Source organism: Crocodylus porosus, unplaced genomic scaffold (assembly GCF_001723895.1).
Source record: "Crocodylus porosus isolate Cpor-Errol unplaced genomic scaffold, CroPor_comp1, whole genome shotgun sequence".
NCBI classification, from domain to species: domain Eukaryota; kingdom Metazoa; phylum Chordata; order Crocodylia; family Crocodylidae; genus Crocodylus; species Crocodylus porosus.
Genome location: NW_017728906.1, coordinates 188294026 through 188310016, shown reverse-complemented (window position 1 = coordinate 188310016; position 15991 = coordinate 188294026). Strand labels below are relative to the sequence as shown.

Sequence of the window (15991 nt, the reverse complement as noted above, 5' to 3'; positions counted from 1 at the left end):
TCACACAGCTCTGGGTTTTTGTTTTTTAACTAGAAATGGAAGCTAGAAACACTGTTGCCCAGAAGCGCCCCTGGGAGGGCAACTTTTTCTTTGCTTTCCCTTGTAGAGTTGATATTTTATTTAAAAACAGACAACACAAACAGGTAAATGAAAGCCAGAGCCTGGAGTAACAAATAGAGGCAAGTTGCTCTATGGCCTTGTACTTTATGCCCTTAATTTCCAAGTACCTTTCCAAAGCTGTTGTCTTTTTCCTGAGATGAACTGAAATTGATATGGTTAGTAGCTTGATGACTTGGTATTTATGGGAAAGTACTCACAATTAAAGTAGGCTGAACTAAGGAATAGGGTGGATATAATATTTGCTTTCCTCCTGTTGCTTTGCACCTACCTGTTTAGGCTAGGAGTTTTATTTCTGTGCGTTTCTCCACCAGGCCAAAACTCTGATCTTGAGACACCTCAAGGCTTTACTGTGCCTTTTATTGTTGTTTCTGTATGAGTGGTGTTAGCAGTGAAAACTGCATGTACCGTAAAAATAATATTTTTTCAGTGTTTTTCATTACTGTACTTTGGTGTGTTTTGCAGGTTGGATTGCAAAGCCCACTGAGAAGGTAATGGCCACTGGTTCTCATGACAGGATGAAGAAGGCATTTGTGGCTGAAATGAAAGCTGAAAACATCAAGAAGTTTTTATAGTAAGCAAAGTGTATGCTCAGCTCTCCACAAAAATAACCTGGGGATGACTGGGATTTGTGGACAGACTGCTAGCTAAAGGTTGTGTTTAACTATCCCAACATGAGCCCTGCTTGCAGATGGAGTCTGTCATGACTTCTCTCATCCCTTTCCAAAGGAGGAAGGTCTCAGAGATTTTAATACATGTAGTAAAGTGTCTTTGTGCAAGGTGGTGGTGAGCCCTTCCCTGTCGACAGCCTGGCTCCCTGTACTGGGGAGTGTTTATCCTGCAGCAGTTTTCAGGAAAAACTGGCATAAGCTTCCAAGAGTTCTCTAGGAATTGATCAGGGACCCAGATTAAGAGAGTAAGGATTCACATCAGTGGAAAAGAGAGAAGAACCAGATTTTCCTTTAAGACTCCCTGTTGCTTAGACTGGCCTGTCTCTCTCTCTGACCATCACCTCTCACTTCCCTTGGTTACGGCCAAATAACTTTATCCCTTCATTTCCTGGTCATATTTTACTTTTTTCCAGGAAAACTCTTATTCCTGGAACTCTGTTCCTGGCATGCCTCTGAGTTCTGCTCCTAAGTAATCAGAGTAGCCTGAAAGAGCATCTAGACTTGGGGTAGATACCAGCTACTTGGTCCAGTTGTCCCGTTACAGTTCTCTCACCTTCAAGTTCCTTCTTCAGATCCACGTCTTCCAAAAGGCATATTCACCCCCAAGTCCACACAGCATGTTAACAAGCAGGTGGGGCTCGGTTCTGTTCCACTTACTGTGTGTCCGAGGGGCTGTAGGCTCCTAGATATGATTCTACCCCACCCTGTTCAAGTCCCTCAAAAGCCATTAACGCTTCTATGTTGTTAATGCACCCACCATCTTACCTTTAGGATCACAGTAACACAGGGCTGGAAGGGACCTCAAAAGGTCATCTAGTCCAACCCCCTGCTCAAGGCAGAATTGTTTCTGCCTAAACCATCCCAGCCAAGTGATTGTCTAACTTGCCCTTGAAAACTTCCAGGAGTGGAGATTTCACTCTTTGTCTAGGTAGGTTATCCCAGTGCTAGAAAGTTCCTCCTAATTTCTAACCTAAATTTTCTCGGCTACAGCTTGAGGCCATTGCTGAATGGCCACAGACAGAAAGTCATCTCCTTCTTCTCTGTAATTGCCCTCCAAGTATAGGCAGCCTGTTACTAAATCTTCCCTCAGTCTCCTCTTTTCCAGACTAAATAGCTGTAGTTCTTTCAGGCTTTCCTGGTAGGTCTTTGTCCCCCAGGCACTTGATCAATTTTCTTGCTCTGTGCTGGACTCTTTCCAAACTGTCTACAATCTTCTTGAAATGTGATCCAAAACTAGACACAATACTCCAGGTGAGGCCTTGCCAAGACTGAATAGAGCAGACGAATCACTTCCCTTGATTGCACTTTCCCTTGACACTCCTTTTTAGTCTTAACACTCCTGTTAGTGTCATAAAAAAGCAGCCAGAAGAACTCACCTTTTGGATTAACTTTTTTCAGGGACCCCAGCAAGGTGGAAAACAATTGCACTTGGGTGCCTAAGTCCACCTATGTGACTATAAGGTGGAATGGCACCTGGCCCATAATGTTCACACTACTTTTGTTCTTTTATTACAGCCTAGCTGCTTTGCTGCTAGCATCTCCTGAAGAGTCAGACACTCATGCAAAGGCCCCATAAACCATTCTTTAAAAAAAAAAAAAATCTATAATAGTCCTTAATTCCTGTAATTCATTCTGAAACTTTAATTAGGGGAAAAATGAGATGCATTTACCACTTTATTTAAGGTGCTCATGTAAAGTCATTAGCTGACTGCAAATGGGGTCCAGCACTTATCGGTAGCTTTTATTTATTCCAGCCAGGAGCAGATCAGAAACCTTATTACTTGTAATTAACTTTCAGTGTAAACAAAAGTATGAGTGATTTAAGAATAATTCAGGGATTCTGCTGTTGGGTTCAATTCTCGGCCTGCTATAAACCGTGTTGTTATGCGTAGGTTTAAATGTTCCTAAAAAAACATTCCCCACCGATGAGATGATGGCAAGTCCACTGATTTCATTTTAAATGCACTTGCCACAAACCACTGCAGTTTTTCAGTTAACTTGAAGGTGCTTCTTCTTTACTCTGTAATGACCATGCTGTGGACTAAACAAACTAAGAGACCAAGGATCCAGGAATTAATTGGAAATAAAATCTTCACCCTAGTTTTGGTTATTACCAAATTGACAAGGCTGTTAAACCTCCCTGTCCTGGGTTTGCTTTCTGCTATGACTACACCCGCAGGAAGTATTGGTGCCTCAGTTTCTGCAATGCAGCCAACTCTGAGATGGAATGTGGCAATTATATAATGACAGCACTGAATAACAGCTTAGGGCAAGAAATAAGGGAGAACAGGACATCCAGTTCAGACAGCAGTGGGAACAGGAGAGAGTTTAATTACTTAAACTGAACCTCAGCCAAAAACACCAGCTAAACAAACCCAACTCTTATTAAAGCTGTCTTTGGATCTTTAATGATTGAAAGTGAACCTTGGTTCTTCATGCTATCCGGAAGATGACACCTCCGCAGGAACAGTGCCCCCAAAGGCCATATTAGGACACAGACACAGAAGTATGAGAGGGAGAAAATGATGATAGCCAGAAGCACTCATAATAAAGTAGGAGAACATTGTTCTTCCAGAGTACTCGATCTGATGATTTGGTTCTCGGTGTTCTCTGGAACAGAAATAAAAGGATTTTTCCCCCCACCATTATATCCCCTGTGCCCTAACCCCAAAGCCACTGTTCTTGGATCGTCTGCGTAAACAGTCTTTTCAGACTATGGGCTTCATACAAGCTTTTTAACAAGCTGTTCACCAAGCTTGTTTACCAGGTATTATCCATGTTGTGTGGTCAGTTCTCTCAGTCACAAGTTGGTTTCCTGTTTATATGACTGAGTCTTTTTTTTTAAACAGATAAACAACAAAGAGTGAACATGCAGGCACTATGCATTTCTAGACAGATGCACAAATATGTGCCAAAACTCATGAATAACTGAAAGCTGCTTAAACCCTCTAGTCCCATGAATAGGAGCAAAGCGTCAGATTGATAAGTACATATGGAAAGTTCAGCTGTAGTACCTAGCTCTTCTACAGCACTTTCCATCAGCATACCTCAACACATTGCACAAAGGGGATAGGTAGCATTATGCCGATGTTAGGTATGGGGAAGCTGTGAAATAAAGAGGTGAAGGCACCCAGAAGGCCAGTAGGAGACTTGGGTATAGGATCTAGTTCCCGAGTCCCATATCCATATTCTGGCCTTTAAGTCAAAAGGGAAGCAGTAATAATAGTTCCAGGAAAACTTTCTGTTCTGCTGTCCATCATACAAACTTCAAATATATAGATGCTAAAATAACAAGAAATCTGACTGAATTTGAATGCTACTTCTCTCTCTTCTGTGTTAAGACTGACTTGTTTCCAGTGAGATCAAGACAAATTGCTTTCAATTACAAACTCTAACTTCTACCATTGATTGCCCACTTCTTCCTAGCAATTTCACTCGACTTCCTCACCTAGCGGGAACAGATGAAAATCTGCACCTGGCGCAGCAAATCCAAACCCAGTGGGAGATATTTGGATTGGATTTGGTTCAGCTGACTCATTATGATGTCCTGTTGTCTTACCCAGATAAAGCAAATCCCAACTATATCTCTATCATTGATGAGCGTGGAAATGAGGTAAAGGAGATGTCTCTTCTTGCAACTAGTTAAGCATCACCTTCACATATTACTCAGGGATAGAAAGCAGTGGGGTGGAAGTGGGGAATTTATTCTCCATACTGTAGGAAAATTATTTTGGGCCACATCTAAAGCTCTTTGAAATCAAAGATTTTGTCAGTGACTTCAGTGGGCTGTGTGTCAACATTTTTTATACCTTAAGTTTGCCAATAAATAAATTCCTTATAGAAAAATTGGGGGTGACAGTCCTCCCCATAGCTGTAGAGTGCTTTGAGCTCCCTTGATCAAAAGAATTCTGTGCAAGTGTTCATCATTATTTTATTTTTAAAGTACCTTTCTGATCAGCAGGAGAAGAATGATTGTATTAAGATGTGTTACTTGGATTCATCTGTTATTTAGTATAGGTATTTTTGTGTTGTAAAAGGTATGTGTTAAGGGTTGGAGTACGGGACTTATGAAGGGCCTACACTAGCAAAAAAACAGATGTGTAGCTTGCTACAAGAGCAGCTTCTTCACTGATGGGAGCTCTAGCATAGGCAAAATCTAAGCATTTTTACCAGTGTGTTGTCTAACCCTGCACTAATATAGCGTGTGCAGAGAACCATTCAGGTGAGTGCCTGTCACTATGCAGACATCAACAGAGCTGTAGGAGGATGACAGGGTCCACCTACATGTTTATCTTTGCATGGTTATGGCCTCTTCCTCCAGACTGGACCTGCATGCCCAGTGCTGATCAGGAGGAAAGTTGGGGGAAAAATAGAAATAGCTTGTCTAACAATAATTACTCAAGGGATGTGCCCATTCCTCTTTCTAATGCCTGTATCTCTTTTTGCATCCTTCAAATTAGATCTTCAATACGTCGTTATTTGAGCCCCCGCCTCCGGGATATGAGACTGTTAGAAATGTTGTGCCACCCTACAGTGCTTTCTCAGCCCAAGGCCTGCCAGAGGTAATGAGAACACACCTGTGACACTCCAGGCACCGCCCTCTGAGCTCAGACCACAACATTGCATTACCTCTGCTGTGGAAGTCATAGGCCTGGTGTGCTGGGAGAGTTTCATGTTAGGAAATTATATTAGTCTATTCAGTTTTTTCTCTAGCTTTAGTTGATGTTGGGGGTTTTGTGTGTGTTTTTAGAACAAGTTTAAGGCAGATAGCTGCTAATGACATTTCAGCTATCACAGTAAATATAAAACAATATTTTCAATCTATTATTTCAGCCAGTGCTCATTTTATGGCACTCCTAGAAAGTACTAGACTTCCAGACATTGGAAAAAGCATTTGGCATTAATTATTGGTCAGAAATCCTGATGATTGAGCCTGGAGTGGAAGGAATTAAGAATTGGGCCTCTTTGTGTGCAGGAAGGGTGGTTGTCCAGAAATTTTGGTAGCCTTCTTTCTGGCTGAGAGCTTACATCTGTGCACCACCAGTTCCAGCCATTCTCAGCTAATATCAGAGGGTAACTAGTCCAGGTCTGGGATTTTGTTGGCATAAGCCAAAGAGTCATGGTTAAACCTCTGGCTAAAATTAGACCCTCGAACTGAATGACATTCAATGCCCTTGCTTAGCTGATGGCCAAGAATAATAACAGTAGCATTATTAACTGGTTTTCCCTAAAAGCACTGATCTGTGTTGGATGTCAAGTGGCAGCAGCAGTGGGAAGCTCTGAAAGTGATCATGCCCAGGAGAATGTGCATGTAGCACTCTCATACAATAGTGCACCATGATGTCCTGTCTGCAACCCAGCTAGCTGTGCTGCCCATTGTAGAAAAAAAAAAGAAAGTGGGAAAAGCTCTGTGGATCAAATCCTATTCCACTTCTTGAGCATCTAAGTGGACTTAGTCCCCAAACTCAAATGCTCACAGACGCTTGCACTTTAGAACAGGCTGTGGCTTGTTCCTTTTTATGCCTCTCAGTTTTCACAGGCAGGTCCAAAGGACAGACCTTCCCTTACAAGCTGGTGCTCACAGCAGGAGTTTTCATGCACTGTGTCCGCACCACTCATTAATGCATTTAATCAACAGTGTGCAAGATTAGAAAGGAGCTGTTTGTGCATAATGCCTTCCTTGTCTATTTAATTTAGGCTGCTACTTCCTAATCTTGTGCAGTTTATTAATAGGCTGCACAAGTCTAGAAAATTAAAGGTATGCTGTTTACAATTTGCTTTATTAACCTGGAAAACTAGGCTGGAGGCTCTGTTCAGCAGGATATTTTCAGCTAATGAGAATTTCTAGAATTGTAGCAAGACATTTGCAACCTAATTTATGGTACATTAATGGATTCTGAATTCCAGACATAAAGCAAGGTCCCGAAAGAAAAATATGATAACTGTATCATTTTACTTGGCTTTCCATTAGCTAAACAAAGTGATAGGAAGTAGGGAGAGTGGCAACTACATATGAAAGGTTGAAGCTTCCTTAAAAATAGTTTTAATTAATGACATGGATGTCATTTCAAGAGAAACATGATGCCAGATTGTCTCTCCAAGAATCAGGTGTTAATTTTTCCATACTATAGGACTGTGTTGGCCAAAGCTGCAGGCATATCACTAGCACTGTTAATAGAAGAGTACTCCAAGATGCTGCTCTGTTCTGTAAATGGAAACCCACATGGGGTTTCCTTTGTGGGCTACACATTTTTCCACCCTGTTGTTTATTAATTGCGTTATGATAGCACCTAGGCTCCAAACAAATCAAGACTGCATTGTGCTGGGAGAGGGAGCATGTTTCCTGTGCCCATAACTTTTCAGTCAAAATAGACAACAAGCAAGTAGAAGGGAGGAGAAAGGAAGCATTTGCCACCATTTACAGATTGCTATCTGGGGCGCAGAAAAAACAATGATAGTCTGTGGTGGCACCATCAAGCATTTAATATTGAGCCCTAGTCCAGGGCCCAGCATCAAACTCATTCTCACCAAGGACCAGCCTGGCCTGCCTGTGTACTGTTTGCTAAGAGGCCACACAACTTGTGTAATTTCAATATTAATCATATAAAATATTTGCCAGTCTTTGGAAAGTATAGTTTTAAAAAAATGATGTTGTTACTCCAGCTGCACAGTATACAAAGTTGTTCGCTTGAGTTACACTTTTAGCCAGGCATGCCCACTTTGTTTTACAAACTGTTTTATTTATATACCAGACACTATTTTCTTATAGGGCAAATCCTGCTTGCCATGCTTGCCTGATGCACACCTGAGAGCTCTCATGTGTTGCTTGTTATACTTTTGTTACTGAACTGAAGGGGATTGCTTTGCCCCACTGGAATTTTCCCCTCTTTTTTCACCAACATCAGAATTAACACCTCAGATATGTAAAAATACTTTGGAAGATCAAAGTTATACCTCCGAATCTGGCCCATTTCATTATAACGAAAAGAAAAACCAAGGCTACTTGTTCTTTTAAGCTATCGATGTGGTCTACAATCTGGAGCAGTCACCCACTTGACCAGTAAGCACCAACAAGAACACAGCCTAAGACTGCTGAGTTTTCCACCTTCAGCCTATCTGTTGCTGGAGCAAGCAATTCAGTCCCAGTCCTGATTTTCAAGGCACTCAACAGACTCACATGATGTGCTGCTTCAGAAACTACCTACTTATTCATGCCCTTCCAGGGCAGCCATGTTTCACAGGAACAAGATGAATGGATCGACCCAGGATACGACTCTTGAATGCAGCATTTTCAGCAACAAGAGCCCCCATATTGAAATGCCTCAGGACTCACTATACCGTGTGGGTGTCAAAGATATGACCTGCAGGCCAGATCTGGCCCTTAGAGCCATTTCATCTGCCCCTTAGTGCTCTTAGAAGGGCCAGGAATCAGAGATAGTGTCTACCACTAAATTTCCAGCTACAGAGTCCCACTGGGGATATGTGTTGATGACAAAGGTGTGAGTAAGAGTCATGTTAATCCCCACACTACCTTGCTCACCCTGCTGCTGCTAGGTTTGGATCTGTCCTGCAAGGCTCCTTATGGTCCAGACCTGGCCTGGGTACCAGAGTGAGTTTGACACCACTGTCATACAGTATCATTACCCTATTTCTGACACTGGCCAATACTGGCTGCTTCAGAGGAACGGCAAAAAATGCTAAGTATGCTGATATGGTATAATCTGTACCATGGGTCTCATTTTTAAGTCTTGGAGCATGAGATTTCTTATCCCATTCAGAGTTTGTAGTCATTGATGAATAATGTTGGATGATCTTGATATCCTTGAAACCTGTGTTCAGCTTTTGGCCTCCATGGCTTCCTGTGGCAGCAAGTTCCACTCTTCAAACTGGGTGACAGAATGTGTCTTTTTCTTGGTTTTGAATTTCACTGATTATCTCCTTGTTCTTGTCTTATGAGACATGGAGAACAAAACCACCTGTAATTTCAAAAAATGTGGGGTGGTTTGGCTTCTGGTTTGAGGGCATTCTAAGTGCACTTGGGTCACATTCTAAAATTTTACCTACCACAGTGAAAGCTAAAAGCTTAAATGAGAGGTGTGGGGGGAGTCAGACAACCAGAGACGTAATCACTTGCCTTCCTGTGCTGGTACATTAAGTAAAGCATCTCCACTCCTAGTGTCATGATAACATTAGTAAAAGATAGCAAAATGACTGTAGGTTGTTAATTTGTCTGTCCAGTGCAGACAATATACCCTACCCAAAGGCTTCATATGGCCCCTTTCCTCAGTGTTTCATTTATTATGCAAACAAAGCTATTGCCCAGTCCTCCTACATGCCACGTTCTGGGGAGTCTCTTATCCCAAGGACTGTTAAAAGAACCAGTCTGTTTATTTTCCTTCCAAAGCAAACTCTTTCATGCCCTGCAGGCATCATCTGAGCCTTTTCTCAGATGGGTCTGATAATCCCTTCTGCCAGGCCCAAAGTACCTTTTTATAGGAGTTCTTAAAAGAGGTTTGTCTCAAAACAATGCTGGCTGCCCTGAGTGGGCAAACCACACTGCTGTGACTAATTAAGAAGCATATGGGCTTGATACAAGAACCAATTAGTAAAAGTCTCTGGCTTGTGTTACGCTGGTGATCATAGGAAATGACCATAATTGCCCCTTCTAGCCTCAGTTTGTGAGCATGTTAGTAAATGCATTTCAAACTGCTTCTGGTTCTTTTTTTCCCAGCATAAACAAACCTTTGGGGCATACATCGTGCCACTTTTCTCTGCTGTACAGTGTATGGCTACCACAGTGATCAGTGCCTTAAAGATATCTAGGTAGATTTGATAGACGAAAACATATAAATGTTATAAAGACCACTAAACAAAAGCCACTGTGTAATATGCACAATGTTGTTGTACCCCAACAGGATACAACCAAGAGTAGTAGGATTAAATTAAGGCTAGATAACTTTAAGTTGAATATGGGGAAAGATTCTTAACACCAAGATCTAGTCAGGATTGTAGAACTGTTTCCAACATAATATGTAAAAAAAACTAACTGGACAAAATCCAGGAAAATATGAAGTGTAGGAAGTATAGTTAGGGGATAGTCCAGATGACCTAAGGCATCATTTCTACCTCTCTAAGAACCCGCTTTTCATTAGCAAGACATCTATAGACATAGTACAGCCTACATCCTGCTCTCATTAGGATAGCAGAATTGGATGGAACCAAAGTACTGGCTGCCTTGTCCTACACTTAGGAGAGTTACCAGCAAAACAGAGTGGATTAAGGAGGTGAAAAAAAATCTCATTCCTAATTGGCATCGTCATTCTGGCCAAAGTGCTGGAGTAGTGCAAGAAAGCCCATTGGTGATGGAGATGATTTAATTCAAGGTCTTGTTATGTGGTAATTTTGATAGTTTCTGGATCTCTTAACTCTTGAATTTTCTACATGTTAACACCTTCAAGTGGTTTTAAGCACTTGTTATATAGCTCAAAGTTGCGCTGCTTCAGGGCAGGATTCTCTTGGACATGTACTACCCAGCTCAGGGGTAGTTCCATTCTGTCGCGCCCCATAACGCCAGTGCACCCTTGACCTGCGAGCCTGGGTTGGCACGACTGGCTTGGCGTGAGGAGGCAGATTTATGACCGGGCAGGTGGGTGATAACGGTGAGCAGGAGTCAGTATGATTTAAACACAGCGTGATGGTTACACAGAAGATTTATTTTACTTACGCTTCTGATGGCTAGAGCATAGGCAGTGGAGTTGATTTATTCAGTTACAGCATGCAGATATCATGTTACCCAGCATTTACAGGGTGGGTAAGACAGTTGCTTCCGAGCGATTCATATAAGCCGTTGCAGTCTGCAGATTACTAAGAGCTCTTGGTAAGAAAGATAACGTCAAAGATAAAGAGATAAACGGACCGGTAAGATGAGACGGGGTACGCCAAAAAAAAAATACGTAGGCGGAAGAGATAACATTCGTTGCGCACAATCTGTTCTTCTTGAGTGTATGCACAGTTCTCCGTTCTCTGCTTCTCTCCTTTGGGCGGAAGTTCTTTCAAAATTTTATTAGACACAGGTGACCAACTACTATACGGCAATTATAAATAATTAATGAGTTGGCACTTGTGCTTTCTTTGGTTGCTCAGGTTTCATAAGAAAGGGGGGTTATTTTTACTTGGGTGGTACTGGTTCTGCTTGGTCACAGGATGGCGTGCATAGTATATTTAATTTTACAACTTTACTAAAGTCAGCTAATCTCGTTACTATAGGTACTTCATCTTTTGTGCTGGGCCGTCAAGGTCAGTTTGTCTCTTTCGTATGAAAACTTAAGTAATTTGAAATGAGGCACAGATAGGGGTGTGTATATGCAACACTGTTAATACAGAGGCATAAATTGCAACCACAGAGTTTGCTGTGTTAGCTTCTGACCCTTTGTCATCTGACCTTTTGCCATCGGCATCTGAAATCAAAGACTTTAATCTTTGACACATTCAAGTGTGGCCACTGCCCACAGATACGCCACCCAAGTTGAACTTCTCCAGCATCCCAGGATCTCTCACACCCCTGCTCAATGAGAAGCCTGCCCTGGCTCACCAGCCCTCCAGGTCCTAGCCCTGCCCCTGCTCACCACACCTCTGACGGCAAGTCATAGCTGTGCAGATGTGGGACAGTCAGAGAAGGTTTCTTGACTAAGGGTGTGACTGCTTCAAACTCTAAGCTAGCACTAACACTGATCAGCATGTGTGCAGCTCACAGCATAATGTAACAAAGCCCTCAGAAATGTGATAGAAATTACACCAATAAAATAGAATGATGTCTTCAGTGCCAAGGGCTTGCTTTAATGGCAAGTTCTTTCTCGCATTGACAAGAGCTGTTTGTACAAGAATATTTTTAAAAAAACCCACAACTGATTTGAAAAAATGTTTTCCCCATGTAGGACTGGGAAGCAGCAGACCTTATTAGGTTAGAGCAGATTCCTGGTTATCTTATGGAAATTAATTGCACAATGCTCCTTGTCTTTGTTTCTCTAAAAAGCTTCTGGTTTCAAAACTGCAGGATCGTTAGGAGTGTGAAGGAATGTTAAGCATGTGGCATCATAAATTCAAAGAAGACCATTAAAAGAAATAAAGAAATCCTGTGGCATTAGAATACTGAAATTTAAATTAATGTGCCAGGGAGAAAAGGGATTAGCTATTTAAATTCATTCAAGTCCATAGGGCCAAATTCTGTTTTTAATTTCCACAAGTATAACTCTGACTTCTATGCAGTTGCTACAGATTCAGATTAGAAAGCAAAATCTGTGCTTGGAATACACTAGGTATCAGGTATAAATTATACAGAATAATAAAGTTTACTTTACTTGATGTATTAAAGCTAAATTCTGGTAGAAAAGACAGATGAAAAAAAAACTAAAACCACTAACATAGTGTAAATGCCGAACAGCAGGAAACAGAATGAAGTCTCTGGAATAAAGTTTCTGTCTTAGCCTCCCTGATAGCACTCAGTGAAAAATTAGACCCATAATATCTGATCTGGAACCCACTGATCACAGCCCCTGTAGAAAACTGTGTGTGTAGTGCTACTGCTAGCAACATCCTAGCACGATGAGCGGAGCAGCCAGGAGGACCTGCACACCACATCCACTGATGAGTTAGCATTGGAGAGAGATCTCCATTGGCAGCAGCTTTCAGATTTATGAAGTCATTCAGTTGAACCTCTTTCTTAAGCTATTGCTTCAGGCTCTCTGAAGACCACTGCATTGATTATACTGGAGTTACATTTTCAGAATGTTTTAGTATCACGACCCAAACATCACTCAAGGTTAAGCGGCTGGAATTAGAGGCCGTGTTTACAAATTAGTAGGGTGTTAGTAGACAGAATTTGCCAACTTCATAAAGTAATTTGGCCATCAGCAACAAGTGAGTTAGCCCGCTACAGTCTGCAATTAAATTTACGCTGTTTTGCAAGCTTTTGTAAGAATTCCCACTGAGTTCTTATCATTTGCATTTTCCAATTTTGAAGCAGCAGCACTATTAGCACCAATGGGGATTTCATTGTATTACTAGCAAATTCTACTGCAAATGATCACAATACTCTAAAGTAGCTGTGCTATTTGAAGCAAGTTGAAAAAAGGGGGCTTTCCAAGGAGGTGTAAGGAATCCCAAGTGAGGCCAGTTTGTTGCATAATGTGTCAAATCACCTGTTTTGTTAAATATAGTTTTGTAAGTCCAAACATTAAGTAAATATACATTCCTGTGCAATATCCTAAGAAACTTTTGTCTCTTTTTATTCTTGGTTACATTTTAAATCATATTTAATTGTAAGGATTTTATTTCAGAACAAATCAGGATAGTGCATTCATGTAGCACTGTCTGTGTTTGTTTAGTTAAGGAAATTAAAAAATAAAAATAAAAAGTAAAGGATTATATGACCAGGTTGCAGCTATAAAATTTAACTTGCTTGATGACTTTGCATATCCTTTCATTGTAGAACAATTATGCTGATTGTGGAAGCCCAGCAGGCTGCCTTTAATTGGTATAATTATGAAATCCAATTATGAAAGCACACAAATCAGCATTTTGTACTTGGTCAACAAATACAGGAGGAGAAAAATATTACCTTTTTTTGTCCTACATATTTATAGAAAGAATGTTGAGAGAATTGGCCAGGTTTCCCTTGGATTTACAATGGTTTGAAACCAGTACCACTCTCTGGATTTTAATTGAGCTATCCTTAGTTTGGGAAAAGATTCAAACCCTTCGAGCAGTTTCAGGAAACCCTTATGATGCATCATCTTCATTTGGACAAACCTCTGCGTGATCTGGGCCAGAATTTCAAATTTCAGAATTTCAGTCCAGGTCCGCTTTAGACAGGCCACTGTACAGAGTAGGATTAAGGTCACTAAGATATAAAATTAAAGCAGTGTGACCCAGGTGTTCTTAGAACGTGGTAGTGCTATAACGCAAGCTCCAGATGCACATCTCTGAGCACAGAGCTTCACTTGGGGGAGAGGTGATTTCATTGGAATTACAGGGAAATGTAAGTATGGATATTCATGGTAATTGTAATGTGCCTGGCTTACCATCTGGCTCCTACCTCATTACTTCTCTTTGGCCTCCCAAGGTTTGTCCACACTCATCTTACATGCCACACTTTGATGTTACAAGTGCTCCAGGAGGCAGGAGTGGGTTTTAGAGTAAGCTCTAAAGGCTTCTTCCAGCCTTGATCCATATTAATCTACCTGGGTTTCTTCCACCCACTGCATCAGAACGCCAGGCTCATGAACCCAAGCTTGTCCCTGAGGCTGCAGGCCTCTCTGTCTCCCGCTCACACCCCTTATGGGCGCTGGGCTTGCGCCCTCTCAGTCTTTGTGGCCTGGTATTCAGTCCTCCAGCATACTACAGTCCTCCCTCCAAAATGCTCAGGTCTCTGCTGTACACAGCTCACTGGGTTACAGTCCCTTGGGGTGCTCTGTGCTGGGTGCTCCTGCAGCACCCAGTGGCATCCAGTCCTCCCCTTACAGCCACACTCAGTCCCCCAGTTTAAACACAAGTAAGTATGAGCATCTGCTTCCAAAACATAAAGCTCACACAGCTCAAGCTCCCCTGTTGGGGTTCACTTCACCTCGCAGCAGGACCAACACAAAGGTTCAAAGTACTTCTGTCCTGTTGCTCAAAGCACAGTCTTCCTTCTGCCATCAGACTAGCTCCTACAGCTAAACTGCGCCTTCTGGGCCAAGCCCTGCACTTATAAGTCTCTCCCTGGATCACCTGACCCTCTACTTCCAGCCCAGACCTGCCAATCACTGCCTGGACCTAGGACAGGCACGCATTTTATTTAACCTCCCTTTTTGTTATGAAGTCTGTTCAAGGAGTTTGGCTGTCCTGTAGGTTCCCTTCCCCTCCTGGGTAATGGGGTAGGGGCCTGGTTACAATAGTGCATACAGATGTAGGCATGCTCTTGCAACTAAAAAACTTCCTTGAAATGCAAACATGAAGGGTATTAATGTATAGATTCCGGAAACTCTCATTTGCTGTGCTAATGTGCTATTGGTGTTTAGTACCTTCAGCTTCCATTGACTTGAATGGGAGTTGAGTGTATACATATAGTTATATAAAGCCTGTATAACTAGCACTAGAACGCATCTCAGACTTTATAACGTATCTCAGGCAGTACAACCCGAGTTCATTGCTTCCATGCCATCTGCTTATTAGATCATATTCTTAGTCACCCTTGTTTCCACTTGTGCCTCTTGTCTACTAGGGCGAGTTAGTGTATGTCAATTATGGCCGCACTGAAGACTTTTTCAAACTGGAGAGAGAGATGGGAATCAATTGTACGGGAAAGATCGTTATTGTCAGATATGGGAAAATCTTCAGAGGAAACAAGGTAATGTGCCCGATATAAAATTTCCATCTATACTCAGTTTGTGTTTCAGATATGCCTCCTCTATGGCTGACATACACATTTTAAATCTTTTGGAGATCTTAGAGTAACTGAGTTTGTTATTAAACTGTGTTCAAAGAGGATTTTTGACTATGAGACACACTTTCTTAGGAAAGTAGGGCTGGAAAGGACTGTCATGCACTCCAGCTCTCTACTCAGGGCAGGATCATCCCTGACTGAACCATCCTAGTCAAGTGGCTACATGACCTGCTCTTGAAAATTTCCAAGGATGAAGATTCCTCAACTTCTCTATCCAGTGCTTAACCACCCTCATAGTCAGAAAGTTCTTCCTAACTACCAACCTAAATTTCCCCTTCTGCTATATAAAACCATTACTGGTAGTCCTTTCCCCTACAACAACTGAGAAAAGGCTGTCTTCGTCTTCTTTAGAATCGCCCTTCAGGAATTGCCCTGCTATCAAGTTCCCTCTCCCTCCCCAAGTCTTCTGTTCTCCAGACTACAAACCTAGCTCTTTCATATGAGCACATTAAAATAAATGTTACTCATTTCTCTAGCTATCTGCTCATGTTGAATATTCCAAAATATGGGTGATATGCTTGTAACACACATGCAGCTTCCCAACTAAACTGCTTTAAAATGAATATAACATCTTTCTGTTTAAAGATTCCCCTGAAATAAGCAGGGAGTAATTCAAAAGAGGATTTATTTTAAGCATCCTATTTATCCGTATATGCCCACATCAGATGATATGGAGAACAAATGCTTTAAGAATACATTAGTCCAGTTCTTTTCTAAACTA

General features: G+C 41.7%; 1 protein-coding gene across 2 annotated transcripts in view; it reads left to right on the top strand.

Annotated features, from left to right (window-relative positions):
- The first annotated feature begins 583 nt into the window (after positions 1-583).
- The window catches only part of LOC109306785 (putative N-acetylated-alpha-linked acidic dipeptidase), a 49868-nt gene continuing 34460 nt past the window's right edge, over positions 584-15991 (top strand). For both annotated transcript variants that reach the window (XM_019530355.1, XM_019530354.1), the window contains exons 1-4: positions 584-691; positions 4215-4401; positions 5249-5350; positions 15049-15174. In XM_019530355.1, coding sequence (XP_019385900.1) covers positions 612-691; positions 4215-4401; positions 5249-5350; positions 15049-15174 — 495 coding nt within the window. In that variant the 5' untranslated portion in view covers positions 584-611. The remainder of the gene's footprint in view (positions 692-4214; positions 4402-5248; positions 5351-15048; positions 15175-15991) is intronic.